The sequence below is a fragment of the Danio rerio genome, chromosome 9 (assembly GCF_049306965.1).
Source record: "Danio rerio strain Tuebingen ecotype United States chromosome 9, GRCz12tu, whole genome shotgun sequence".
NCBI lineage: Eukaryota > Metazoa > Chordata > Actinopteri > Cypriniformes > Danionidae > Danio > Danio rerio.
The window spans coordinates 51,927,501-51,955,035 of NC_133184.1; the positions used below are offsets into that span (position 1 = coordinate 51,927,501).

The 27,535-nt window shown below is 35.9% G+C and overlaps 2 protein-coding genes across 15 annotated transcripts in view; one reads left to right on the forward strand and one right to left on the reverse strand.

Annotated features, from left to right (window-relative positions):
* scn1laa (sodium channel, voltage-gated, type I-like, alpha) overlaps positions 1 to 4,621 on the reverse strand; it is a 99,262-nt gene extending 94,641 nt beyond the window's left edge. For 3 of the 4 annotated variants that reach the window (XM_073911758.1, XM_068223345.2, XM_017357661.4), the window contains exon 1: positions 4,424 to 4,621. The gene's annotated coding sequence lies outside the window, so the exon portion shown is untranslated. Of the gene's footprint in view, positions 1 to 1,478; positions 1,525 to 3,192; positions 3,252 to 4,423 lie in introns of those variants that run through there. The other variant, XM_073911757.1, reaches the window with a different exon arrangement.
* On the forward strand, positions 3,347 to 27,075 carry slc38a11 (solute carrier family 38 member 11). 11 transcript variants are annotated; one of them, XM_073911859.1, is made up of 15 exons: positions 3,679 to 3,875; positions 4,434 to 4,546; positions 4,862 to 4,908; positions 7,023 to 7,246; positions 7,327 to 7,444; positions 13,754 to 13,828; positions 14,125 to 14,259; positions 14,345 to 14,410; positions 15,553 to 15,659; positions 18,097 to 18,176; positions 20,612 to 20,682; positions 20,768 to 20,929; positions 21,128 to 21,240; positions 25,157 to 25,291; positions 26,663 to 27,072. In XM_073911859.1, exons 4-15 carry the CDS (start codon positions 7,205 to 7,207, stop codon positions 26,945 to 26,947), a joined length of 1,389 nt encoding a protein of 462 aa, XP_073767960.1. In that variant the 5' UTR covers positions 3,679 to 3,875; positions 4,434 to 4,546; positions 4,862 to 4,908; positions 7,023 to 7,204; the 3' UTR covers positions 26,948 to 27,072.
* Positions 27,076 to 27,535: the final 460 nt, after the last annotated feature.

A 27,535-nucleotide genomic window follows, 5' to 3' on the forward strand; every position in this document is an offset into this window, starting at 1 on the left:
AACACTTCTTCACACAGACATGTACATTTACTCAATTTTTTTTTTTTTATTTCTTCTCCCTCAAGTGGTTTTAAACCTTTATGAGTTAATTCATTCTGTTGAACACTAAAAGGAGATATTTTGGAGAAAGATGCAAACCTTGACTTCCATAATAGGAAAAACAAACACTGTGGAAGTCAATGGCTACAGCATTCTTCTAAATATCTTCTTTTGCGTTCAACAGAATAAAAAAAATACACAAAAACAAGCATGAGTAAATGATGACAATTTTCATTTTTGAGTGAACTTTTCCTTTAAATACAGCTGGAATGACCTATGATGAGGAGATTTTGGTGGCCTACCTCAACCTACAACTTTACTGACAGATGCAACTAAGAAACCAATACCTCATTCACTCATTCATTTTCTTAACGGCTTAGTCTCTTATTAATCTGGGGTTGCCACAGCGGATTGAACCACCAACTTATCCAGCATATTGTTTACGCAGCGGATGCCCTTCTAGCTGCAACCCAACACTGGAAAACATCTATACCAGGGATCACCAAACTTGTTCCTGGAGGTCCAGTGTCCTGCAGATTTTAGCTCCAACCCTAATCAAACATACCTGAACAAGCTAATCACCCAGCTGGCACGGGCTCAACCTGTGCAGTGCACATGCCCTTTTTAGTCTTGGAGAGAAAGTACCCTTCCAAAATGATCTGAAGTGCACCAGCGACACCCGCCCACCCCAGTCTTCAGCTCTCGCGGGACATAATCCCCCCCGCGCTCTACAAATTTTTTTATCCTGCTCATGCCCCTTGGAAGGTCTCTGCACGGGCCTGACACTCAGGCTGGTGTGTTGAGGCAAGTTGGAGCTGAACCCTGCATGGCACCGGACCTCCAGAAGTGAGATTGGTGACCCCTGACCTCACTCTCATTCACACACATACACTACAGACAATTTAACTTATCCAATTCGCCTATACCACATGTCTTTGGAAAAACCGGAGCACCCGGAGGAAACCTATGCATACTCCACAAAGAAATACCAACTGACCCAGCTGGGGCTCAATCCAGCGACCAAAGGAAATCATGCTACCCACTGCACCATCGTGGCGCCCAGACAAATACCTTCTTCTCTCAAATAAAGCTTAAAAACAAAGGCTGAAAAAACTCTTCTTGTCCCATGGCTTTATCTCTGTGCTGTAGTGAGATAACTTGATATTTGTCAGAACATTTGACCAAAGACAAAATAATTAACTATCTGAAAACTGAGCCGAAGCGATATTCTATCTCTGTTTTTGTTAAACCATATTTTCCCTACCATTAATTAGCACGATTATGCATAGCCAATGGTATGAACTGTTATTGGTGGGTCAAATGTATATTTATATTAGGCCAATTAGGCCGCATATTTAGGGGTCAATCTCCGCCAAACCCCCCTGTAATTCGCACCCTGTCCATGGCAACTTTAATGTAATATAGTTTGGTATATTTACCTTTGGCCCACAGCTCTCAGTGATATTTGGCCCTTTTTGGGCACACCTGGGGCCTGTTTCAGAAAGGAGGTTAACTGAAAACTCAGAGTATTTTAACCCTGAAATGAGAGAAACTCTGGGTTTTCCGTTTCAAAATGGCAGGTTTGTTAAACTCGAGAAAGCAGGGTAAGTCAAGCCTGTTTCTGAAAGAAAGGTAACTTTAACTCAGAGTCAGTTACTGTGGTAACTTACTCTGTGAATCTAACCTGGTCAGAAGCAGGTTTTATTCTCTAAACTCAGAGTTTCTGTCTGTCTCCTCCCCTTTTTTAAAGATGAAGCGGCATTTCTCGCCTTAGCCTTACATTTCCACACACCTATTTTTATGCTCATTTTGGATACGTGCATAAAAACGATTGATAGAAATGTCATGATGCACATAACTTTTTAAAATATGCATAAAAAAACGTGCATAACTGAGTAGGATAAACTTTTATTCGATAGAAAATGTGCGCATAAACTACGATGGAAACACTTTTACTAAACAAATTACAGTATGTACATTAAAAAAAAGATCATGATCATATGATAATGAAAATGTGTGTAAATGGACAAACCAGCAAGCTGAGCACACTGTAACATGTCTTAAATATTGTTTTAGTCATTCTAAAATGCCTTAACTGTTTCAGTATTAGTGTATATTATTATTACATCCGAACGTCTGGTGCGTGTCAAGAGTCTCCGCGTCTCATGGCTTCAGACGCCCCCACGTGTTCATTGTGTTTCAGCATTGTCTTCTGACATCGAGGCGCAAGTACATTAATTAGGCTAAATAAAGAATTAATTGACGCAGCTTCTTCTACCACAGTAAATTCTGTTTTTACTGTTGATATTTGGTGCCAGTTTAATCAGGAAGTGACGATTTTTTTCTCTTTGACTCGTTGGATGGAATTTTATTTGCATCTTTTATGCAATATGCCAGTTTTGCACATAAATTTATGTAATATATTTGGATGGAAACATAGCTATTGCCTACATTTTAGTCACACACAGAAGAACTGTACTAGAATGGCTTATCCTTTTTTAATAAATAATTAAATTAAATTCACCTTCGACATGCACTGTAACTAGATTAATGGGATTATTATTCTTTCTAAAAAATATTTTTAGTACTGCTTACCTTCTAAATGTTATATTAACCTCAATCACTTGATCAATAAAAAAGGCAGACACACAAGTGCACTGTTAAATCATTTAAAACTAATAAATGTATAAAAAAGTTTAGAAAAAAAATATAAACGTCACAAATTACATTACTTATTTTATTATACTTAAATATTTAAATACTTAAAAAGTGAAATTAGGCATTAACTTGAGCAGCTGTTTTCCCACGCTAACTGTCTCTTCTTCACTGATGGTTGTTTCTTTTCAAATATATACACACTCATATTTGCTATAACTTTGCATGAGAACATCAAGTTCAGCTGGAGAAAGAAATGGTGATCTCTTTTATAAGATATTGCCATAGTCACTCGTAATGTCTACGCTCCATTGATAATGCCTTTTTAAAGTCACGGTGTGCGCGCTTAACTCTGAGTTGGTCTACTCGAAGTTGATTGACCCAACTCAGATCAGCTGTTCTGAAACCGAAAACTCTTGAGTTTTTAATCTCTCGGTAAATCAACTCAGAGTTCAAATTTAAACTCTGAGTTGTTTGAACCTCCTTACTGAAACAGGCCCCTGGTGTAGACCTACTCCAACCCTAAACCTACACCAGAAGTCACCAACCCCGTTCCTGGAGAGCTACCTTCCTGCAGAATTCAGTACCAACCCTGATCAAACACACCTGAACCAATTAACAGTACCTAAAGCAGCACTTGATAATTACAAACAGGTGTGTTTGGTCAGGGTTGCAACTGAAATGTGCAGGAAGGTAGCTCTCTGAAACACTATACAAATCAACGACTCTTATCTGTCTCAATGAACACACATTTTAACTAGCCGTACAAAATGTAGATTACCATTTTAAAACATATTTCCTAAAATCTTACACATTAAATATCTTCGATATGACTTTAATGACCTAACATTAAACATAAAATGTCAGTGGCCACGTGTGACGACGAAGTTACGCGAGCCATATTGAAATAAGCTGTTCGAACGAACCGATTCCGTGAATCGAGCTGCGTATAGTTCATAACGACAGTCGATTTAAACGCAATGTAGCAGTGTGCCACAAAAATAAAACTTCCCAGCTGAAATAACTAACGTTAGTTTTACCCAGTTGCATTCTCTTCTCCACCGCAGATTCAATGATCAATCACTGGAAAAAGTGACTTCCAGGGCGTCAACCAGGGCAGTTCATGTCTAACCAAAACCAAACGGCGCGAAAATAAAGACAAAGTGAAGGAAGGTTTAAAGGTAATTTATTATAATTTGGGTTTGAACATTGTTTAAACTATAAATAAAATAAATATATATCCCACGTAGAATTAAATCCTAAAACCTGTGGCGCAGTCTGGACCAGTGCTGACATGTATAAATGGATGTCGGAAAACCAAACAAATCAATCAATGTACAGATGTATAAATAACTTATTCGTGTGCATCTGATTCTGTTATGACACCAACGACATAGTGTATGTAGCTACTACAAAAAAAGTAATATCAGATTACTACATCAATTACTGTTAAAAAAAACTGCAAGTTGTACTCATTTGCTATATATAACAGTATAACAACATGAATGTTGTTATATATAGCAAATGAGTGAGAAATGAATCTAAAAACAAAGGCTATGCATGATCACATTTTAACTCAACATAGCTAGTTTAAAAAATCCTGGTTACACTTGAATATTTTTATGCATTAGGCATGTTTATTTTATATATGTTCATTATATTAAAATCTGAAGGAAACTCTCTTGATCATAAATGTTAATTGCATTACTTAATAGTCTAATTTACTCACCATATTTTAGCAGAATGTAGAAATCTCTTCCAAAATTAAAATTAATCCTCAGCGTCCTGCTGTCAAACTTGATGCAGTGATCCAAGGCGGAGGAAAACACGCAATGTGGACAACTTCACCCAAGTAAGTAAACTCCGATGGATTTTCAGCGTGAAAAAAACTGCACAAGACTGATCAAAAGAGCAAGTGCCTGACATCAGAGATGTGCGCTTTCGGTTATTCATAAGAGTAAAAGCGAAAACCTCCAATCCTACTATGCCTGAGGCTCAGCTCATGAATATTAAGTAGGCCATGCCAGCGTTGCGCTGTTATAAAGGGCTTGCCTCATGAATATTAATTAGAATATGCCGACGCTAGCTGCCGGGCATCCAATAGAACGTTTGCGTATGAATGTCAATAACTCGGCCTTTGTCATAGTAAGAGTTGTAAATTTTTCAGAGCTTGACGGACACTGGCGCCAGACTGACTCTGTGAGGCTGTAAAAGGTGACATTTTACGATTTTTTTGTTATGTATGTGACATATTTTTGTTCCCCCTCCATCATTTATGTCAAACTTATAAGGTATACGGACATTTTGACAAACATGGTAAAAACAAAATGAAAATAACCCTTTTCATAAGTTTTCCTTCTGAAAGGAAATATTTTGAAGGTTAATTTTCACTCATATGTTTATATGAGTAAAATGTCAATATTAAATTCTCCCATTGTTACCACGACGGCAAATGCTGGATTTTTGAGGTAGTTTGTTGTTGTTGTTATACTTTAAAATCATACAAAATCTAATTTTATTAGACGTTTGGGTTATTTAATGCAAATAAACAGTTAAGTTTATAAACACTCAATAGTTTGATAGAGCAATTTTGGCTTACTTTCCCATTGACTGCACGTGTTCAGTTCAAAACATCAGTCCCACAGGTCATAAAAGAGCAGCAAAGTCTGATAGCGACACCTGGTGGATTAAACTTAACATTTGCTTATTTACTTATTTTTTTTTTTAATAGGGCTCTTATGTTAGAAGATTCAACTCTTTTAGACATTTGTTTCACATTTTGATCCTCAAACTTTTTAGTTAAATAATGAAATGCATATTTAGGTAAACATAATGATGTTCAAAGAAATAGTTAAAATTTATTTTAATAGACATTAAATTGACCATGCAGAATTTTTGTTTCGTATTGTAATTCAGTATATATACTATATAGTGTAATGTATAGTGTATATAACTGTAATCTTTTTTTACTTCACACATATTGTTAATGTTCAATTACAATTCTCAATCTAGTTAAAAAGTTGCAAAAATATTAACTGCAAATAGAAATACAAAACAGCATGTCATATGATCAAAACTGGCCTTTCCCCTCATTATATATATATATATATATATATATTCGCCCCTTGTTTATTTTTTCCCCTAATTTCTGATTAATGGAGAGCAGATTTTTTCAACACATTTCTAAATATAATAGTTTTAATAACTCATTTTTAATAACTGATTTATTTTATCTTTACCATGATGACAGTACATACTATTTGACTAGATGTCTTTGTGTGACATTTAAAGGCTTAACTTGGTTAATTAGGTTTGCTAGGCAGGTTAGGGTAATTATGCAAGTTATTCTATAACAATGGTTTGTTCAGTAGACTATTGAAAAAAAAAATAGCATAAAGGGGCTAATAATATTGACCTTAAAATGGTATTTAAAAAATTTTAGTTAAATAATGAAATGCATATTTAGGTAAACATAATGATGTTCAAAGAAATAGTTAAAATTTATTTTAATAGACATTAAATTGACCATGCAGAATTTTTGTTTCGTATTGTAATTCAGTATATATACTATATGGCCGGCCAGCTCTAGGAAGAGTCCTGGTGATTCCAAACATCTTCCACTTATGGATGTTGGAGGCCACTGCGCTCATTGGAACAATTGATCAAATTGATTCAGAGCAGCAGAAATGTTTCTGTAACCTTCCCCAGACAATCCTGTCTCGGAGGTCTACAGACAATTCCTTTGACTTCATGCTTGGTTTGTGCTTTGACATGCACTGTCAACCCTGGGACTTTATATAGACAGGTGTATGCCTTTTCAAATCCTGTCCAATCAACTGAATTGACCACAGGTGAACTCCAATGAAGCTGCTGAAACATCTCAAGAATAATCAGTGGAAACAAAATGTACCTGAACTCTATTTAGAGCTTCACAGCGAAGGCTGTGAATACTGATGTACATGTGATACTTCAGCTTTTTTATTTTTAAACATTTGCTGAAATAAGACTAAGCCGAAGGAAATAAATAGTGAATGAATGTCTCTTTAATAAATTGCTTCAAATTGTACTGATGCAGCTTTTTGATAATGTGTGGAAACTTGCTCAGAGATCATACAGATGTCATAGGTCGACAGGGCCACAGAAACATGCACACAACACAACAGCTCAATGTTCACACTGTACTGTAACATATGACTGTCTACAGTATCTGTTTATTTCCCATAATCTCGAAAACATTTTCCAGTTTTTCCATGAAAGCCAAGGCTGTTGAGCAAACGATTTGCCAGCAGCTATAATAGGGTTTAACCGGCTTTGTGTGTCAAACACAGATCAAGTCATTCATGTAGAAACAGCTTTTCCAATAGCCAGCAGCCGATGTCTAAACGCAGCGAGGGGCGTTTATTTTATTCAGTGGGCGGACTGGAGGAATCAAGCGGACACTTTTAATAGCGCCAGGACATGCGAGACCCTCCATCTGCACCAGCAGGACATCACTAAAGGGCTGTTTTTAATGGAAAACGACAAAAGAGAGAAAAGCGACAAAGCTCAAAAGGTGAGTGTGCATATTATTTCATAAATCCCAATATGCTGAATGTATGCTATTGTTGTATTATTATATTTTTTTATTCTCAGATGGAAAGTGAAAGGAGTTGTTTGTTGTCCTCACATGATGCTGGGAAAGGTGGAAGTAGTTCAGTGTCCTCGGCCTCATTTAATTTCATCAACTCTATAATAGGAAGCGGGATTATAGGTAAGGTAATGTTGCTTGCTATTAACAGGTTTCTTAAAGGTGATGTAAATCCTTGAAATCCTTGAGTGTTTAAAAGGTTTGAAAAGTGCTTAGATTTTAAATAAAGTGCCATATTGTATAAAGTCTATATATATATATAAATATATATATATAATATATATAAAAAAAAAAAATATATATATATATATATATATATATATATATATATATATATATATATATATATATATATATATATATATATATATATATATATATAACTACTGTTGCTGATAACGCTAAATGTAGAAATCTAACATTATAATTTGTACAACCCATATATTCATTTTTACTCTCATTTTCAAAAAAATTTATTTAGTATTCACTGGTAAACCTTCATGTTTCATTGCTAGATGATCATTTTTGAAGATATAATCAGTGGCATATTTTAAGAGCTGTTTGTCGCAGCCTATTGGTTAAATAATGTAATTGCTACCTACAACTTTCATTTTCAGCATCAAGTTAAATGCATGATGGTGATTTTAATCTTTACCATAAACATCAGTGGTTTTATCTGAACTATAAACTGTTGTCCCAGTACTTCCGTGCTATTTAAGTGTTTGTAACTTCATAACTAACTCAAAAGATTAAAGACTGAATCTCTTTCCTGATTGTTGCGTTATTCAAACTCAGATTTGAATGCAGCGATTCAAGGAATAATAAAATATGCAAATCCCCATCATTTATAATTTATGTTGCGTGGGTGTTGAGATCTCGATCTTTTAATGCCTAATGGGGCAGCTTACACTGAATGTATTACTGCAGGCTAAACAAGTAGGAAACACCTTTAATAACCTAAGAAACCCACCACATCCCGAATAACCTACCATAACTTGTTCAGTCATCATTATATTTAACAGAAAAGCCTAAAATTGATTTGATCTGTCAGCGATCATTACAAATTTAGAATTAATCTACAAGTTAAAAAAACTATTAATCCGCAGGTCAGGTGTGTTCCGAACTGTGGGTTATGATCCATACGAATCACACATCAACTGTGATCTGTTATACCCTTAATAATATATATATATATATGTATTATATACAAATATATATAATGTATATATGTGTAAGTTATAATAGCGTTTTTTATATATATACGCTATAATAGCGTTTTTAGTATACTACAGAATACTATACCAGATAACATCTAAACATTTGCTTTTGCATAAATGTAACAAGTGAAAACTGTCTGTTTTTTAAATTTTAAATGTGAGTAAATTACATTTAAATAACAGTAATTCAAAATGATTCTTTTTCCCTTCGAAATATTACAATATATACTGCAGAATACTACAACAAATAGCATCGGAAATAATGTAGTATGCACTTTATATGTATTTAAATATGTAAAATAATACATAATATGTCATTTGAAAATGCATCTGGAAAGTGCTTAAAAATGCTTTGATTTGGATTTCAAAAAACGTGTAAGAACCCTGTATTACATTCTTAAAAATACATGATGGTTCAATGAAGAACATTTTAACCTTCAAAACATTAATTATTGACTATAATATTATTCACATTAAGAAACATTTTATTCTTTGGGGAAGCAAAAATGGTAAACTATGGCATTCCTGTTACTAAACGCAAGGAATCTTCATTTTTCGGAGATTGTTTTTATAATAATAATAATAATTATTATTATTATTATTATTATTATTATTATTATTTTAATTAAATGTAAACAAATTGTTATTCATATTATTATTATTATCATTGTTATTATTATTAATATTATTGATTTAAACTCATGTAAATGAAAATGATGGTTATTATTCTTGCTTTAAATTAATGTAAATGGAAATCATCATCATCATCATCAATATTGTTGTAATTATTATTATTATTATTGCTTTAAATTCATGTAAATGAAAATCATCATCATTATTATTATTATCTTTATTATTGTTGTTTTAAAATTAATAAGTAAAAATAAATTAAGAATAAAAGTAAGAATAAATTAATAACAATCAATAAATTAGATAAAACATTTTTCTTAAAAATATTCAACAAATTCAATCATTTTATTTCTGGCATTCCCATAACTAATCTTATTTTTTGTAATCATTATCTTTTAGAAATTGTTATTGTTGTTGTTATTATTATTATTATTATTATTATTACTTTAACATATTGGAGCTGATTTTATTTTTTATTTTTGGGGGGGGATCATCATCTGTCCCAACATGCATTTGGACTACTTTAATAAGTGGATTATATTGTATCACAGTGGTTTTTTTATCAAAAAGAAATATATTATAAATATGATTAGTTCAAATTAATTTAGTCACTACATAATTCTCATGCTTTCATCTGTTGTTTCAATGTTTTGATGGCTATAAATGCATTCATTCATTCATTCATTCATTCATTCATTCATTAATTCATTCATAATCTTGACTGACAGTGTAATTTGTTTCCATGCTTCTTTTCATCTTTTTGTGTTAAACTATAAAATATAACCTTTATATTTCACTTCTGGATATAAAGTAAAAGTCTGTTCTGTAAGTCAGTTACTTATCAGTTGTATATTTGTGCATGTTTTGGTGGATCTGAAAACGAGCTCAGATTCCACACGGCACTCAATCATATGACTAAAGAACAACCCTAGTCAGTTCACATGCTTCTGCTGCAGGAAAAACAAGAGGAAAAAAAAGTTTCCTATGATAGTTGATCCTCTTATATACTATAACAGTCTAGAAGAGGTCAGTAGGAAAACTTTAGAGTATGGATTAACGGTAGTTGTTGTTTCTTTGCTCTATCACCTGCCAGATTAGTATGAAGGAGACTAGTTAATCTCTAGATTTTTTCCACTACCCTAAAAAAGGAGACTTCACGTTTATGCTTCAGAGGATATTTGTCAGTGGGCTTATTTTCAATGAGTTTGGACGAGGGCTGCACGACACTGGAAAAATTTGCCGTTGCAATATACAGTTGAAGTCAGAATTATTAGCCCCCCTGAAGCCCCCCTGAATTAATAGCGCCCCTCTTTATTTTTTTCAACAATTTCTGTTTAATGGAAGAAGATTGTTTCAGCACATTTCTAAGCATAATAGTTTTAAAAACTCATTTCTAATAACTTGTTTTTTTTATCTTTGTCATGATGACAGTAAATAATATTTTACTAGATATTTTTCAAGACACTTCTATACAGCTTAAAGTAACATTTAAAGGCTTAACTAGGTTAATTAGGTTAACTATGCAGGTTAGGGTAATTAGGCAAGTTATTGTATAACAGTGGTCTGTTCTGTAGATTATCGAAAAAAAAATATAGCTTAAAGGGGCTAATAATTTTGTCCCAAAAATGTTTTTAAAAAAATTAATAACTGCTTTTATTCTAGCCGAAATAAAACAAATAAGACTTTCTCCAGAATAAAAAATATTATCAGACATACTGTGAAAATGTCCTTGCTCTGTTAAAAATAATTTGGGAAATATTTAAAAGAAATAATAAAATCAAAAGGGGGCTTATAATTCTGACTTCAACTGTATATATATTTTTTTCTCTCTCTTGATGTACATATACACTCACCGGTCACTTTATTAGGTACACCTTACAAGTACTAGGTTGGACCCCCTGTTGCCTTTAGAATGGCCTTAATCTTTTGTGGCACAGATTCAACAAAGTACTCGAAATATTCCTAAGAGATTTTGCTCCATATTGAACTGATAGCATCACACAGTTGCTTCAGATTTGTCGGCTGCTCATCCATGATGCAAATCTCGTGTTCCACCTGATCCTAAAGGTGCTCTATTGCAATGGTTCTCAAAGTGGGGGTCGGGACCCCCCAAGGGGTCGCGGGACAATGAAGGGGGGTCGCCTGGTGATTTCCAAAAATCTATTTATTTTTATTAAACCATAAGAATTACCATATTTTATCCATAACCTACTGAAGAGAAAAAATAGTCGTTTATACCATATAGTTACTATAGTAGCTTATAGTTACTACTTCTATTGGATTGCAACCCCCGGTGATAATTACATTATATTAAAGACACAGCAATAGTGTCAGATGCAGCAGATTTCATAACACCTGGTAAAACTTTGTTGCCCATTTACAGCTCTCATACATTAAAAAAAATTAAAAGAAGAATAGACTTGGGTCCATTGGTGTGTGTGCTCCATTGCATGCAAGGTTTCTGTATTTATAACCACCTCAGAATATATTGGGGGTAGCGACTCACTGGCATGGTAATTTTGGGGGTCGCGGCCTGAAAAGTTTGGGAACCCCTGCTCTATTAGATTGAGCTCTGGTGACTGTGGAGGCCATTTGAGTACAGCGAACTCATTGTCATGTCCAAGAAACCAGTCTGAGATGATTTGTGATTTATGATATGGCGCGATATCCTGCTGGAAGTAGCCATCAGAAGATGGGTACACTGTGGTCATGGGATGCACATGGTCAGCAACAATGCTCAGGTAGGCTGTGGCATTGAAACGATTCTCAGTTGGTACTAATGAACCCAAAGTGTGCCAAGAAAATATCCCCCACACCATGACACCACCACCAGCCTGAACCATTGATACAAGGCAAGATGGATTCATGCTTTCATGTTGTTGATGCCAAGTTCTGACCCTACCATCCTAATGTTGCTGCAGAAATTGAGACTCGTCATCAGACCAGGCAACGTTTCTCCAATCTTCTATTGTCCAATTTTGGTGAGTCTCTGTGAATTGTAGCCTCAGTTTCCTGTTCTTGGTCAGTCTGGCCATTCTCCTCTGACCTCCTGCATCAACAAGGTGTCTGCGCCCACAGAACTGCTGCTCACTGGATATTTTCTCTTTTTTTTGATCATTCTCTTTAAACTCTAGAGTTGGTTGTGCGTGACAATCCCAGTAGATGAGCAGTTTCTGAAATACTCAGACCAGCCCGTCTGGCACCAACAACCATGCCATGCTCGTCTTGATCATGTCTACATGCCTAAATGCATTGAGTTGCTGCCATGAGATTGACTGATTAGAAATTTGCGTTAACGAGCAGTTGGACAGGTGTACCTAATAAATTGACCAGTGAGTGTATATTGCGATTATAAATACAATTTCACTAGAGGATTTAAATAGCTTTATTTGGAAATGCATACATCTAGATTGATTGGTATAATTTTGTAGGAGAATGAAATATGAATATATATTTTTATGCAATTTATTATATAAATATAATAAACAAACTACAGTCATAAATAAACACCATGGAGCAAATATTAAAGGGAATAAACTGTGCTTTATGGTTTTCCGGGGACAGTGTTAACAGTATTCAGGTACAGAAAATTAATTATAAAATGTAAAGTACCATTGCTTGGTCTTTATCATATGAATAATTCAATAAAATTTTTTGTTATTAAACGACGCAGTGGCGCTGTAGGTAGCACGTTTACCTCACAGCATGAAGGTTACTGGTTCGAGCCTCGGCTGGGTCAGTTGGCATTTCTGTATGGAGTTTGTATGTTCTCCTCCTGTTGGCGTGGGTTTCCTCCGGGTGCTCTGGTTTCCCCCACAAGTCCAAACACATGTGCTATAGGTGAAAAGGGTAGGCTAAAATTGACCATAAAGCATGTGTGTGAATACGTGTGTATGGATGTTTCTCAGTGATGAGTTGCGGCTGGAAGGGCATTTACTGTGTAAAACATATGCTGGATACGTTGGTGGTTCATTCCGCTGTGGCAATCCAAGATTAATAAAGGGACTAAGCCGAAAAGAAAATGAATGAATTGCTATTAAACTATTTTATGCACTATTTAAATGCTCTTAAAATGCTCACAGTCACCTTAAAAACACATGCAGATGATTAACTTTCACTATAATATGGTTAATTTCTGCAGCGTCTTCACAAATCTTATGTGTTTTTACCTGTGGTTCCAGGTCATTTATAATCTAACTCAACATTGCAAATCTAGCAATGTGATTATTGTCTTAGTTTTGGCGGTGATAAATGCATCTAACTTTTCCACTAGAATGTCGTGTTTGTGTATTTAGTTACAATAAATCAGTGTTTCTCAACCATGTTCCTGGAGGACCACCAACAATGCATGTTTTAAATGTCTCCTTTGTCTGTCACACCCATTACGGGCCTTTCAGTCTCTGGGTTGATGATCTGAATCAGGTATGTTCGTTTAAGGAGACATGGCAAGTGTGCAGAGCTAGTGGTCCTCCAGGAACGTGGTTGAGAAACACTGCACCAAATGACTATCCAAGCCTGCAATTAAAACCATGCTTTTTTTACTAAACAGGACTAATCTCTGATCTCTTGTTTAATTCCTTTATAGGTTTACCATATTCCATGAGTCAGGCCGGACTGCCAATGGGTCTTCTGCTGCTTATTCTGGTTGCCTTCATTACAGGTGCACACTGCAAATGCACATGCTTTATGTATACTGTTTGCACATTGAGTCAAAAGGAAACCAAAAAATCTCTAAAATAAAGGAGTTAAATTTAATTAATTAAATTTAATTAATTAAATTTAATGTTGCATGAAGAAACAACCTCATCTTCATCACAGACTCTGTGAATGTCTAGTTTTCCCTCCTCACTGTGGAGTTTTTCATCAGTGTTTTAGTTTTTGACTAAAGTAAAGGGTATATATTTAATGCTTAAAGTACCTGCATTTAACACTTAAATGTTTTTGGTCTTTCACCAGATTACTCCATTATTCTTCTGGTCAGAGGAGGGAATCTGTCCGGCACCCACAGTTACCAATCTCTGGTTCGAAGCACGTTTGGCCAGATAGGATACATCATCGTGTCGGTTCTACAGTTTCTTTATCCGTTCATTGGTAATTAACATCTCCTTTCTGTCCTAAAAATGACCTTTAGTTGCATTTGTGTGAATATCTGTTGCATTTCTAATCCCACATGCAGCAATGATCAGCTACAACATCATCGCAGGAGATACACTTACTAAAGTATTCATGAGAATTCCAGGTGGTGAGTGACTTTTATGCACTTTTGCTTGTAAGGTGTCATAGTTTATTTGGTGGTTTATTTTGTTTTCCAGGGGTCTGCATGCTAAAATTTATTGTATAAAGCAATATGCAAAGTGCAAGCAGTGGCGCAGTAGGTAGTGCTGTCGCCTCATAGCAAGAAGGTCGCCGGGTCGCTGGTTCGAACCTTTGCTCAGTTGGCGTTTCTGTGTGGAGTTTGCATGTTCTACGTTGCGGGTGCTCCGGTTTCCCCCACAGTCCAAAGACATGCGGTACTGGTGAATTGGGTAGGCTAAATTGTCTGTAGTGTATGAGTGTGTGTGTGTATGTGTGTGTGGATGTTTCCCAGAGATGGGTTGCGGCTGGAAGGGCATCTGCTGAGTAAAAATTTGCTGGATAAGTTGTCGGTTCATTCCACTGTGGCGACCCCGGATGAATAAAGGGACTAAGCAGACAAGAAAATGAATGAATGAATGAATATGCAAAGTAGGGTATATGCAAAGACAGCAACAAAAAATGATTGTTCATTTATAAAGTGTGCTTCACACAGGTTTCTTTGTATAATTAGCCCTTTTTTTGTTTGTGTATTGCCTGTTCTTGTTGAATCGCCAAATGCTTCCTCAATTGGACAAAAGCGTCTGCCGAATGAATAAATGTAAACAAATAAACCAATATAAATATACCCATTAAAGTACGAGTTATTACAAAAAATAAAATACAAACTACAAAAATACAAACTAAATTTATTATTTATTATGTTTCTCTTGAATTTTCCTGTTTAATTTTCCCTTGTAGTCACAACCCAGTAGTGGATAAGACCCATGCACTCTTACATTAACACTCATACACCAATTTAGTTTATTCATTTGACCTATAGCGCATGTGTTTGGACTGTGGGGGAATTCGGAGCACGTAAAGGAAACCCATGCCAACACAGGCAGAACATGCAAACTCCACACAGAAATGACTACTGACCAGCAACCAGCAACGTTCTTGCTCTGAGGCGACAGTACTAACCACTGAGCCAACGTGCTGCCTATGGGGACTTAAATATGAAATTTAATTTCATCAGTTTTGCGTGTAAACGTCACACACTCAATAAATGTATTGATTTAAAGCAGTGTATGTTGTTGTTTTTGTTTTCAGTTGGTCCTGGAAACATTCTCACAGAGAGACATTTTGTAATCGCGATGTCTACAGTTCTGTTCACACTGCCACTGTCTCTCTACAGAGATATAGCAAAGCTGGGAAAGGTGGAGTATTACCAAACAAACCTTGCTGTTTTTACTGATACTGATTTATATATATATATATATATATATATATATATATATATATATATATATATATATATATATATATATATTATGAACACAAAAGAAGATATATTGAATATATTGAACAGAGGTTGAATCCTGTAACCATTGACCTCCATAGCATTTATTTTTCCTGTAACACTTTATAAAAACTACACACTATGAATCATTTACTAAGCATTAGCATTTAGTGAATTTATCATCTGTTAAACATTAACTCTACATTAATAAACGTTAGTAAGCAGTTTATAACTGCAGCTGCAAATGCTGTATTCTTAACTTACAACCACATTTATAATGTGCTTAATACTTGTACTTTCATACTTTGTTAATGATTTATATTACATACCTAAATTAAGTATCGCAATATTTACAAACCTTTTGTATTTAAGAGTAGTTGAGGGTATTTAAGATCATTCAGAATGCGTTAGTAAATGATTAATAAACTATTGAAATCAACGTTTGTATATCTTATTATTCAGGCATAGAGTAATGGTTACCATGTATGTTAGTAAATGCTTTATTAACTTAACTCCATGCTGTTTTGTGACCTAATCTAAATTGAGGATTATTCATGCTTTATAAATCCCTCATAAATGACAATTAAAGGCTCAGTATCAAATGAACAATATTCTTTGCAATCTAAAAATAAAATGACTAGTTCAAACATTGCCAGATAACATTGCCAAGTGTCAAAATACAACATACACAGTAAAAAATGCAGGGTTCCACACAATTCACTCATGTTGTCACAAAACAAATCGATTAAGTTATCTTAACATTTTTATCAAATTTATGTGGATTGAACATAAAACTATTAAGTTGTCGCAATGAAATCTCAAGAATTGTGTTGATTCAGCTTATTTTAAATAAGTAGTTTGAACAAGCAAATATATATATATATATATATATATATATATATATATATATATATATATATATATATATATATATATATATATATATATAAGTTATACATTATAAAGTCATGAGAAAAAAATTGTATTGTCCTTAATATTTGTTTTCCATATCTAAACACAGGAAAACATTAATGTAATATCCTAGAAATATGACTTGAAAGCCAACCAGTTCATATTTTAAATGTGATGAAGATAGCATCATAAATCATTAAAGTATGAAAGTACAAGTATTAAGCACATTATAAATGTGTTTGTAAGAATACAGCATTTGCAGTTGCAGTTATAAACTGCTTACTAATGTTTATTAATGTAGAGTTAATGCTTAACAGGTGATGAATTCACTATTTGCTTATGCTTAATATATGATTCATAATGTGTAGTTATTATAAAGTGTTACCATTTTTCCTACTATAGACCTTTTTCTTAGAATGCAAAATTACCCATTATGCTTTGCGTGTACGTGCAAGGTGAATGCTAAGAACTTCCGATCGGCAGCTGATGCGTATAAACAGTCACATTTGGACAGCTTTGAAATGATGGTTTTAATATATTTGACCTGCTTTTATCATCTTGAGACTAATCCTGCGCCACCTCCTGGACTGATTATTTTAAAAATGCGATCTAAAAGGATGCAAAACAGCTGCTGTGAGGCATTTTCCCCTTGTTGTCAGACGGCATCTTCTGCTGTTTAAACGAAGCTTCGACATTGCTAAAGTCGACAGTTTCTCTTTCTTTCAAGTTCATAACCAGCCCAAACAAATCCAAAGCCTACTGATCTGTCCCACTAACACACTGATTTAATAAGTGTGACAAAGTGAAAATAAGGTGACATTTTGAAATGACAGAAAACACAAACCGTGGTAAATACAACACACTAAATGAAACAAACTGCTCGCGATTAGAATCAACATGCAAATCAGCCAGCAGAGTATCAATGACTCACTTTTGTAAATTGCATGACTTACATACATGTTAATTTTCATGCCAGTAATCTGGTGTGCTCCATAATGCAGTGAAGTATTGCGAGTGTGTGTGTGTGTGTGTGTGTGTGTGTGTGTTGAAGAGCCGCTGAGCTTACAGCTGACGGGTCGGGAACACACACACACACACACACAGTAGTTCTGATGGCAGACACGTAATCTAGGAGAATGTTTTTCTCTTGCGCGTGAATCACATCTGACAGATTAACTGCTTTAACACTCACTTTTCAAAGTTGTGTGTCACAAAAACACTCCGTAATCCATTAAAAACGCTGCTGTTACCCATTTTTGTAGCGCAATTTACCTATTGTGAACGCTGTAAACAGAAGTTCTTAGCATTCTACCGGAAGACGCTGGTCGCTATGGCGCCCTCCATGCTGCAGCCAAGAAAAAGGTCTATAGAAGGCAATGTTTGCAATGGCTGAATATTTTATTTCTCTTACAATAATACCCTCTTTGTTTCCTCTGTTCCAGGTGTCTTTATTGTCTATGATTTTGACTTTTGGCATCCTCATGACAGTGGTCGTGAGAGCAGCAACGCTGGGACCGCAGATGTAAAATCTCTCTCTTACACACACCACACACACACACACACCATATGCTGATGTTTGCTGACCGCAGCTCAGGCTAATAATTTACCCTCTCAAAATACCCATTTAAGAGAAATGACCTCACTTTATTTAAGGTTTTATTTGATTTTCCAGTATATCTTTGGCCTAGTCACACACTGCAATTATGCAATGCACACACTTGAAGTTAATTCAATGAAGTTGGTTTACTTCACTCCAATACAAATGAAAGTACATTGTACTCAACTGCTATGTAAACCCCACTTTAATTGAACTTACCAACACAGGTGCATTGGATATACATGCTTTAGGTTTTTGTAAATCTGTACAAATGTACTTAAACATACGTTTGACTGCAGTTTCTAGTTAAAATAAACACTAGGGGTCAGTGTAATGCCAGTGGCTTTTGTTACTTTTCACACTAATGATATCTTCAGGGACATAATATCAAAGACTAAAGGATTATTTTCATGCAGTTCTCATTTATTCATTCATTTTCTTTCGGCTTAGTACCTTATTTGTCAGGGGTCACCTCAGCAGAATGAACCGCCAACTATTTTGGCATGTTTTACTCAGCGGATGCCATTTTAGCTGCAATCCAGTACTGGGAATGTGTTTGTACTGTGGAGGAAACCGGATCAACCAGAGGAAACCAACACGGGAGAACATGCAAATTCCACACAGAAACGCCAACTGAAGGCTGATTTATACTTCTGCATCAAGCACACGTGTATGCTACGGTGCAGCCTACGCATGGACGCATAGCCCTTGCCGTGGCCATCGGCGTCTCTGACGCGCACTTCTCCAAAAATTTAACTACACGTCGCAACAATGCATAGCGAAAGCTCTGTGATTGGTTGGCTTGGAATCGCTGATGAGTGTGGGCGGGACCGAGAGCCGCAGGAGTTCGTCGGAGCGACTGTTTACAAGTGTCGACTGTTTACAAGGTACTTCGGATGGAGACTGTTGCTTTGTGTTTACCTTATGATTAAATTTGTTGCACGTCTGCTGGTTCCTGTCTCAAAATGAGCGAGTTTGAACCACTTGTACATTAAGGAGGTGTTCAGAAAAAACTAAACACCTGCGAAGAAACTCGACACAGAGGAACATAGACACCTTACTGCCAGCTAGTGTTTCGGAAGTGTTATTGTAGAGCAACAGAAACAGCGTGCAGAAGTATGAATGCACAGCTATGCGTGTTGCATGCGCCGTGGGTCACGCCGATCACTTGACACAGGAGTATAAACCAGGCTTGACCCAGGTGGGACTTGAACCAGCAACCTTCCTGCTGTGAGGCCACAATGCTAACCATTGAGCCATCGTGTTGCTGCATTTTAAAAATATGTATAATTTTATTTTAAACATTGTCAAAAAGGTTAAGACAAAGGTATACATTTTTAAACTGAATAGTTTAACACAAAAACTATAATAATAGTACATAAAAACACTCAAAACATCTCCATACACTTTAAAGGAAAGAAAATAAATAAAATATAAATAATACGCAAATAAAAAGACAATATTATTAAATAATAATACAACAATCACAAACTTATGTCTCAATGACCATCAACTCAACAAAAGAATCACATTTTACAAAACAAATGACATTACAATGCAGGCTGAAGCATGTATTTCCAATAAGTCTGGATTAAATTTTAAAAAGTTAATTTTTAATAATATTTACCTTAAATATAATAATAAAAAAGAAACGTGAAAACTGTTTTTAATCCAGCCAAACTAAAAGTAACAAGAAATAAGGAAAAAATATAATAGAAATACTCTGTTAAACATCACTTAGGAAATATTTAAAAATAAATTAAAATTTTACTAATAATTTAGTAGGCGAGGCAGTGGCAGTAGGTAGTGCTGTCGCCTCACAGCAAGAAGGCCGCTGGTTCGAACCTCGGCTAAGTTGGAGTTTCTGTGTGGAGTTTGCATGTTCTCCCTGCCTTCGCGTGGGTTTCCTTCGGGTGCTCCGGTTTCCCCCACAGTCCAAAGACATGCGGTACAGGTGAATTGGGTAGGCTAAATTGTCCGTAGTGTATGAGTGTGTGTGTAAATGTTTCCCAGAGATGGGTTGCGGCTGGAAGGGCATCCGCTGTGTAAAAACTTTCTGGATAAGTTGGCGGTTCATTCCGCTGTGGCGACTCCGGATTAATAAAGGGACTAAGCCGACAAGAAAAGGAATGAATAATAATTTAGTCAAATTATTAGTAAAAGTCTGATGATTATTAAAGGGCTTATTTTTGCCTTTTACCCTGTGTAATTTTCAGATGATATAAAGAGAATCAAAACACTTGAAACGCATGAACATTGTGGCAGCATCAACATCATTTGAACAGATATACACAAACTTTAAAAATAGTTATTTATACATCAAGTTTTTTGTGTTGCTCAAGCATTTATTTCGTCCACAGACCTGCGTCAGATGATGCATGGGTTTTTGCACGGTGGAATGCAATTCAGGCAGTCGCCGTAATGTCTTTCGGTGAGGGTTTTACATGCAGTATTTATGTTAATGCATTCTGAGATGTGATTTACCTTTTTTAATTGCTGCATTTGATCTTTTTCAGCTTTAATCTGCCACCATAACAGCTTCATGATCTACGGGTCGCTGCAGGAGCCCACCCTGAGCAGGTGGTCTCTCGTCACACACATATCCGTGGGCTCATCTGTACTGGTCAGTGCTGTCTTTGCTGCAGCAGGTTATGCCACTTTTACTGTTTACACACAAGGTAAATATTTCACAATATAGATTTAAAAACTGTTATAGGAAATACTGTGACATATTTCTTTCTCTGTTAAACATCATTTGGGAAATATTTGATAACGAAATCACAGGCAGGCGAATAATTTTGATTTCAGCTGTATATGTGACAAATTGCACTGGAAGAAGCTGAACCTGAATGTTTTTCTGGTGTTTCTTGTTGTAGGTGATATATTTGAGAACTACTGCAGGTCTGATAACTTGGCTACATTCGGCCGGTTCTGCTATGGTGTCAGTATAATCACTACATTTCCTCTGGAGTGCTTTGTAACACGTGAGGTAAGATAACTGCATTTGTGGTTTCTCAGCTAGGGTCAAAACATTTTTAAAGTCTTGAAATTGATATATTTAAAGTATTTAATAATCCTATAGCGCTTTTAACCAAATTAAAGGCAAAATCATTCGCCCTCGTGAATTTTTTATAATTTTTTTAAATATTCCCCAAGGGGTGTTTAGAAGAGCGAAGAATTTTGTCAAGACTTTTTTTGACGACAGTATGTAATATTTTGCTTTTTATTTTGCAAGATACTAGCAAATAGGTTAACAAGGCAAGTCACTAAATAACTGGTTTATTCTGCGGTAGGGCTGTGCAATTAATCGAAAATCCGATTTCGATTTCGATTTTGGCTTTTAACGGTTATGAAAAACCAATAATCGAGATAAACGATTATTCCATCACGTACCGCCCACTTTCCAGTTTTACACGTGTGAAAATTATTTGCCTCTGCAAAGCTCAGTTCCATGTGAAAATGACTAAAAGCGTGTGCTGTAAAGTAACTTTTGCAGCACGGGATGCGCATCATTCATATTTTTAAAAGCGCAAAAGAGCACGTGCTGTTGTGTGTGTGCGCCGCGCTTAGCCTCGGACATGTAGCGTGTGTGTGTTTGTGCGCGCCGCGCTTACCCTCGGACAGCAGAGCACACGTACATCTAACGCGATCTTAATGTGAGCGCTTTAATGGTCAAATACATGCACATTTGTGTCAGAGCGCGGTGTTTAGTGATTATTCATATTAACCCTCATTTGTGTAATAAACAAGTTGAGAACCAAAAGACACAAGAAAGAGAAACCATATCAGAGCCGCACTGTTCTTAAAGTGACAGCGTGCGGTATTCCTGCTGCTGCCGACTGTTTTTATTATTAGTCAATAATAAAATCAAAAATACAGTGATGATGCTTAAAGCACAGTTTAAACATAACAGATTTAATAACTCATTTCTAATAACTAATTTCTTTTATCTTTGCTATGATGACACTGACAGTACATTATATTTTACTAGATGTTTTTCAAGATATTCAGCTTACAGTGACATTCCAAGGCTTAATTAGGGTAAACAGACAAGTCATTGTATAACAGTAGTTTCTTCTGCAGACAATCAAATATATATATTGCTTAAAGGGGCTAATAATATCGAGCTATTAAAATAGGTTTCAAAATATTCAAACCTGCTTTTATTCTAGCTGAAACAAAACAAATCTTTCTCCAGAAGAAAAAAATATTATAGGAAATACTGTAAAAAAAAAAAAAAACCTCAAACATCAATTGGGAAATATTTATAAATAAAAATAAATTTACAGGAGGACGAATAATTTTGACTTCAACGGATGATCGTTTTGAATAATCGGGATTACAATTATGACCAAAATAATCGTGATAATGATTTTTCCCATAATCGAGCAGCCCTTTTCTGCGGGCAATCAAAAAAATTGTTTAATGATCTTGACCTTAACTTACTTAAAATAAGTAAAAATCAGCGTTTTACTTCATTTATTCATTTTCTTTTCTGCTTAGTCCCTTTATTAATCTGGTGTTGCCACAGCGGAATGAACCGCCAACTTATCCAGCATATGTTTTACTCAGCAGATGCCCTTCCAGCTGCAACCCATCTCTGACAAACATCCACACACACTCATTCACACTCATACACTACGATCAATTTAGCTTACTCAATTCACCTATAGCGCATGTGTTTGGACTGTGGGGGAAACCGGAGCCCCGGAGGAAACCCAAGCAAACATGTAGAGAACAGGCAAACTCCACACAGAAATACCAACTGACCCAGTCGAGGCTCGAACCAGTGACCTTCTTGCTGTGAAGTGATTGTGCTACCCACTGCGCCACCATGCTGCCCCGCTTTGACACAATCTACATTGTAAAAGCGCTATAGAAATAAGCATGAATTGAAGATGAATTAGGGCGGTGCAGTCGCCTCACAGCAAGAAGGTTGCTGGTTCAAGCCTCGGCTGGGTCAGTAATGTTGTGACATTTATTTTGCAAGACACTAGCATTTATTAGCACATAGGTTAAATAGGCAATTGGTTTATTCTGTAGCCAATAAAAAAAACAGCTTAAGGTGTAATAAAATTGACCTACAAAATAAAAAAAAAAAATTTAAATCTGCGTTTTATTTCATCCACACAAAAAATAAATAAAAAGCAAATAAAATAAATTAGGAAGGGTGACATGGTGGCTAAATGGTTAGTACTGTTGCATCACAGCAAGAAGTTTGCTGGTTTGAGTTCCAACTGGGTCAGTTGGTATTTCTGTGTGGAGTTTGCATGTTCTTCCCATGTTGGCATGGGTTTCCTCCAGGTGCTCATGTTTCCCCCACAGTCCAAACACATGCGCTATACACAGTCGATCCCTTAGGCCAGGGGTTTTCAAAGTGTGAGGCGCGCCTCCCCTGGGGGGCGCCAGAGCATGTCAGGGGAGGCGCGGGAAAAATATTATATAATAAAAATATAATTATTAAATTTAATTATTATATGTATTTTTTATTATATTTAAATGTTTTAATTAAACAAAGCTAAAAAAATAATACGTCAAATATAAGAAAACCTTTATTACTCAGAAGGCCATAGCTGTGAATTTGCTTCTGTTTGGCAAGCCTGCAATACAGGTATATGCCTGCTAATACAATGGATCGGTTTCTGAGACCCCCCGATTCAAAGCCTTCAAGTTCAGGGCTTAAACCCAAAAGACGACGATATGATGATCAGTAATTGAGTTTAGGATTTACGTGGACAGGACCAGCTGATGAACCACGACCTTTATGTGTGGTTTGTCAAGATATTTTGGCTAATGACAGCATGAGACCCGCTAAACTTCGACTGTTTTGACTGGGATGGACAGTTCTTGGATCTGTTCTATTCATATTGAACAATCATCCTAGTTTTAAAAACGTTATATTAAAATACTTGTTATTACTCTGTAAATAATTGCACTTTCATGCAAATGATGATAAAAGTGAGTTAACAGTCTGACATCTGTCTGTCTTTATATATATACACTGTATATATATGTGTGTGTGTGTGTGTGTGTGTGTGTGTGTGTGTGTGTGTGTGTGTGTGTGTGTGTGTGTGTGTGTGCGTGCGTGCGTGCGTGCGTGCGTGCGTGCGTGCGTGCGTGCGTGCGTGCGTGCGTGCGTGCGTGCGACATTACTTTAAATCATTTGCGCATTCTCAGTAGCCATATTTGTAGGTGAATTGAATAAACTAAATTGGCCGAAGTGAGTGAGTGTGTATGGATGTTTCCCAGTACTGGGTTGTGGCTGGAAGGGCATCTGCTGTGTAAAACATAAGCTGGAATAGTTGGCGGTTCATTTTACTGTAATGACTCCGGATGAATAAAGAGACTAAGCCGAAGGAAATAATAATTTAGGAAATACTATGGAAATGTTCTTGCTCTGTTAAACATCACATGGAAAATATTTGTAAAATAATTTTAATATTACCTAATACTGTATATTGTACTCTAAAAAAAACTTGAATATAATGAGAGCAGTTACTGGGGACAGTGGTTCTTTAATATTCTGTAAAAAAAAGATAAATAAAAATTAGAATCAACACTTTTCTGATTTTTTTTCTTATAAAACATGTTGAAAACTTAGTTTTATTTACATATATATATATATATATATATATATATATATATATATATATATATATATATATATATTATTATTATTATTATTGTTATTATTATTATTATTATTTATTTATTTATTTTTTTTTTTTTTAAGTGTAATAAGTGATTTTAAGTTAAATATTCTACTCAAAAATAATTTGAAGGTTTGGGTAAATACAGTATAATGTTAATAATAAAATGTATAAAGCAGTAAAACAATGTAGTAATAGCAAAATGGTAAAAATAGTGTTGGTAAAAAGTTGGTAATTGGTCTTGACTGTGTCCAGGTGATCTCCAATGCACTTTTTAAAGGAGGAGAACTCAGTAAATCTTCCCATGTCATCATAACCCTGGTGATCATATCAGCAACAACTGCCATTTCCCTTTCTTACGATTGCCTGGGTATTGTACTGGAACTAAACGTGAGTCTTCAAAGCAGAATATCAGTTTACAGTGCGGGGAAAATAAGAATTGAACAGGTCATGTTTTTTCCTGGGAATGATATTTCTAAAGGAGCTGTTGACATGGGATTGAACCAGAATTTGGTAAAAAAAACCAAACAATACAAACATAAACATAAAACCAAACAAAAAAGAAGAATGAAATGACACAAGGAGAAAGTGCTGAACTACTGAAATGTGTTAAATACTTTATATAAAAGACTTTTTTGCTTAAAGACGCCTCTCATATGGAGAATGAAGTCACATGCATTGCTCAGGTGGGAGTTTCTCACAGACTTCAACAGAGTGTCAAAATCTTGATGGTTCTGTGGGTCTCGTCTATCAAATATGAGCTTTTTGTATTTTCTATTGGATTCAAGTCAGTGTATTGGTTAGGCCATTCTACAGCTTGATTTTCTTTCTCTGAAAGCATTTGAGAGTCTCCTTGGCTGTGTTTTGGATCATTGTCTAGCTGAAATGTCCACCCTGGTTTCATCTTCATCCTCCTGCTAATGTAGATGTTGGACTGAAGCAGCTGATATTCATTTACAATGACGAAGAATAGTGTCACCAGCGATCTCTAACCACCAGAGGTCGCTGGAAAACATTCTCACTCGCAGAACTACAAATCTGCTTGTAAATGGACTTCAACTTCATACATGCTCTTCGCCCACACACACCTGCTTCCTCATTCAGACTGATTACACTCGCACTACCTGAGGATTGTCAAAGACTGATAACACACACTATTTAAGCAGCACACACACATTCAGATTGCGGAGTCTTGTTATCGGCCACAGTGACATTACAACGCGTTTCCTTTGTCTGCCTTTGCCGTGTTTTGATCCTTGCCTTATTTATTTATTTAATTCTGTTTGCTGCCTGCCTCTGACCATCTGCCTGTTGTTTTGACTTCGACTCTGGGTTGCCTTTATACATCTGTTTGCCAGTATTAAACACTGCTTGCCTTACAGTTCTAATAAACCTGCACGTGGATCCACACCTCTGTTGTCAGTGTCACTCCCGTCGTTACAGATAGAGGTTTTCTAAAGAACTACTGAGAGATTTCAGCTGCTGTCTGGGCTTTCACTGCCTTTAAACGCCTCCCTTTCTTCATGTGTTCAATACTTTTTCCTTGTGTCATTTCATTTTATTACACAAAACTTCATTTGTATGTAATTAGTTTTGTTTTCTTTACATATATGGATTTTTTTTGGTTGTTACCAACATCTGGTGAAGATTTCAAGTCATTTGCACCTTTAGAAATATGTTTTCTGAGAAAAATGATGACGTGTTCAATACTTATTTTGATAACAAATATCATGTTTATGTGTTTGTCTCCATCTCTCTCAGGGTATTTTGAGCGCAGTACCGCTCATGTTCATCTTCCCCTCTGCCTGTTTCCTGAAGCTCTCGAACGAGCGCTGGTGTCGAGGGGAAAACCTGATTGCCAGCATGATCCTGGTGGCGGGTGTTTTTGTGATGATCATCGGTTTAATCATGATGGCGCTCTTCCCTCAGGACTGTTCACACGGAGCAGAGATGTTCTACTGTAGCGCATCCAACACTTCCAGCACCGCTTCGCCCAGCAATATTCTGCAGTTCATTAACACCACACAGAACACAAGCATCGTCTGACTCTAATTAAATAATGCTTTAATAGCAGTTGTCACTGGAGTCTTTTTATATGGTGCTTTCTAGTGATATATTTCTAGTGTATTGTTAATACAGTTGTTGCATTAAAGGGTTTGTTCACACAAAAACTTTTCAATTCCCTGAGACCTTCATTTATCCATTCATTTTCTTGTCAGCTTAGTCCCTTTATTAATCAGGGGTCGCCACAGCGGAATGAACCACCAACTTATCCAGCAAGTTTTTACGCAGTGGATGCCCTTCCAGCCCATCTCTGGGAAACATTCACACACACACTCATACACTACGGACAAATTAGCCTACCCAATTCACCTGTATCGCATGTCTTTGGACTGTGTAGGGAAACCAGGGCACCTGGAGGAAACCCACGCGAACGCAGGGAGAACATGCAAACTCCACACAGAAACGCCAACTGAGCCGAGGATCAAACCAGCCACTGAAATCACATGGAATGTTTTGACCACGTCTCTTTTTCTACATTTTGAATATCTCTGGTTGCAGCACGATGGCTCAGTGGTTAGTACTGTCGCCTCGCAGCATGAAGGTCACTGGTTCAAGTCCTGGCTGGGCCAG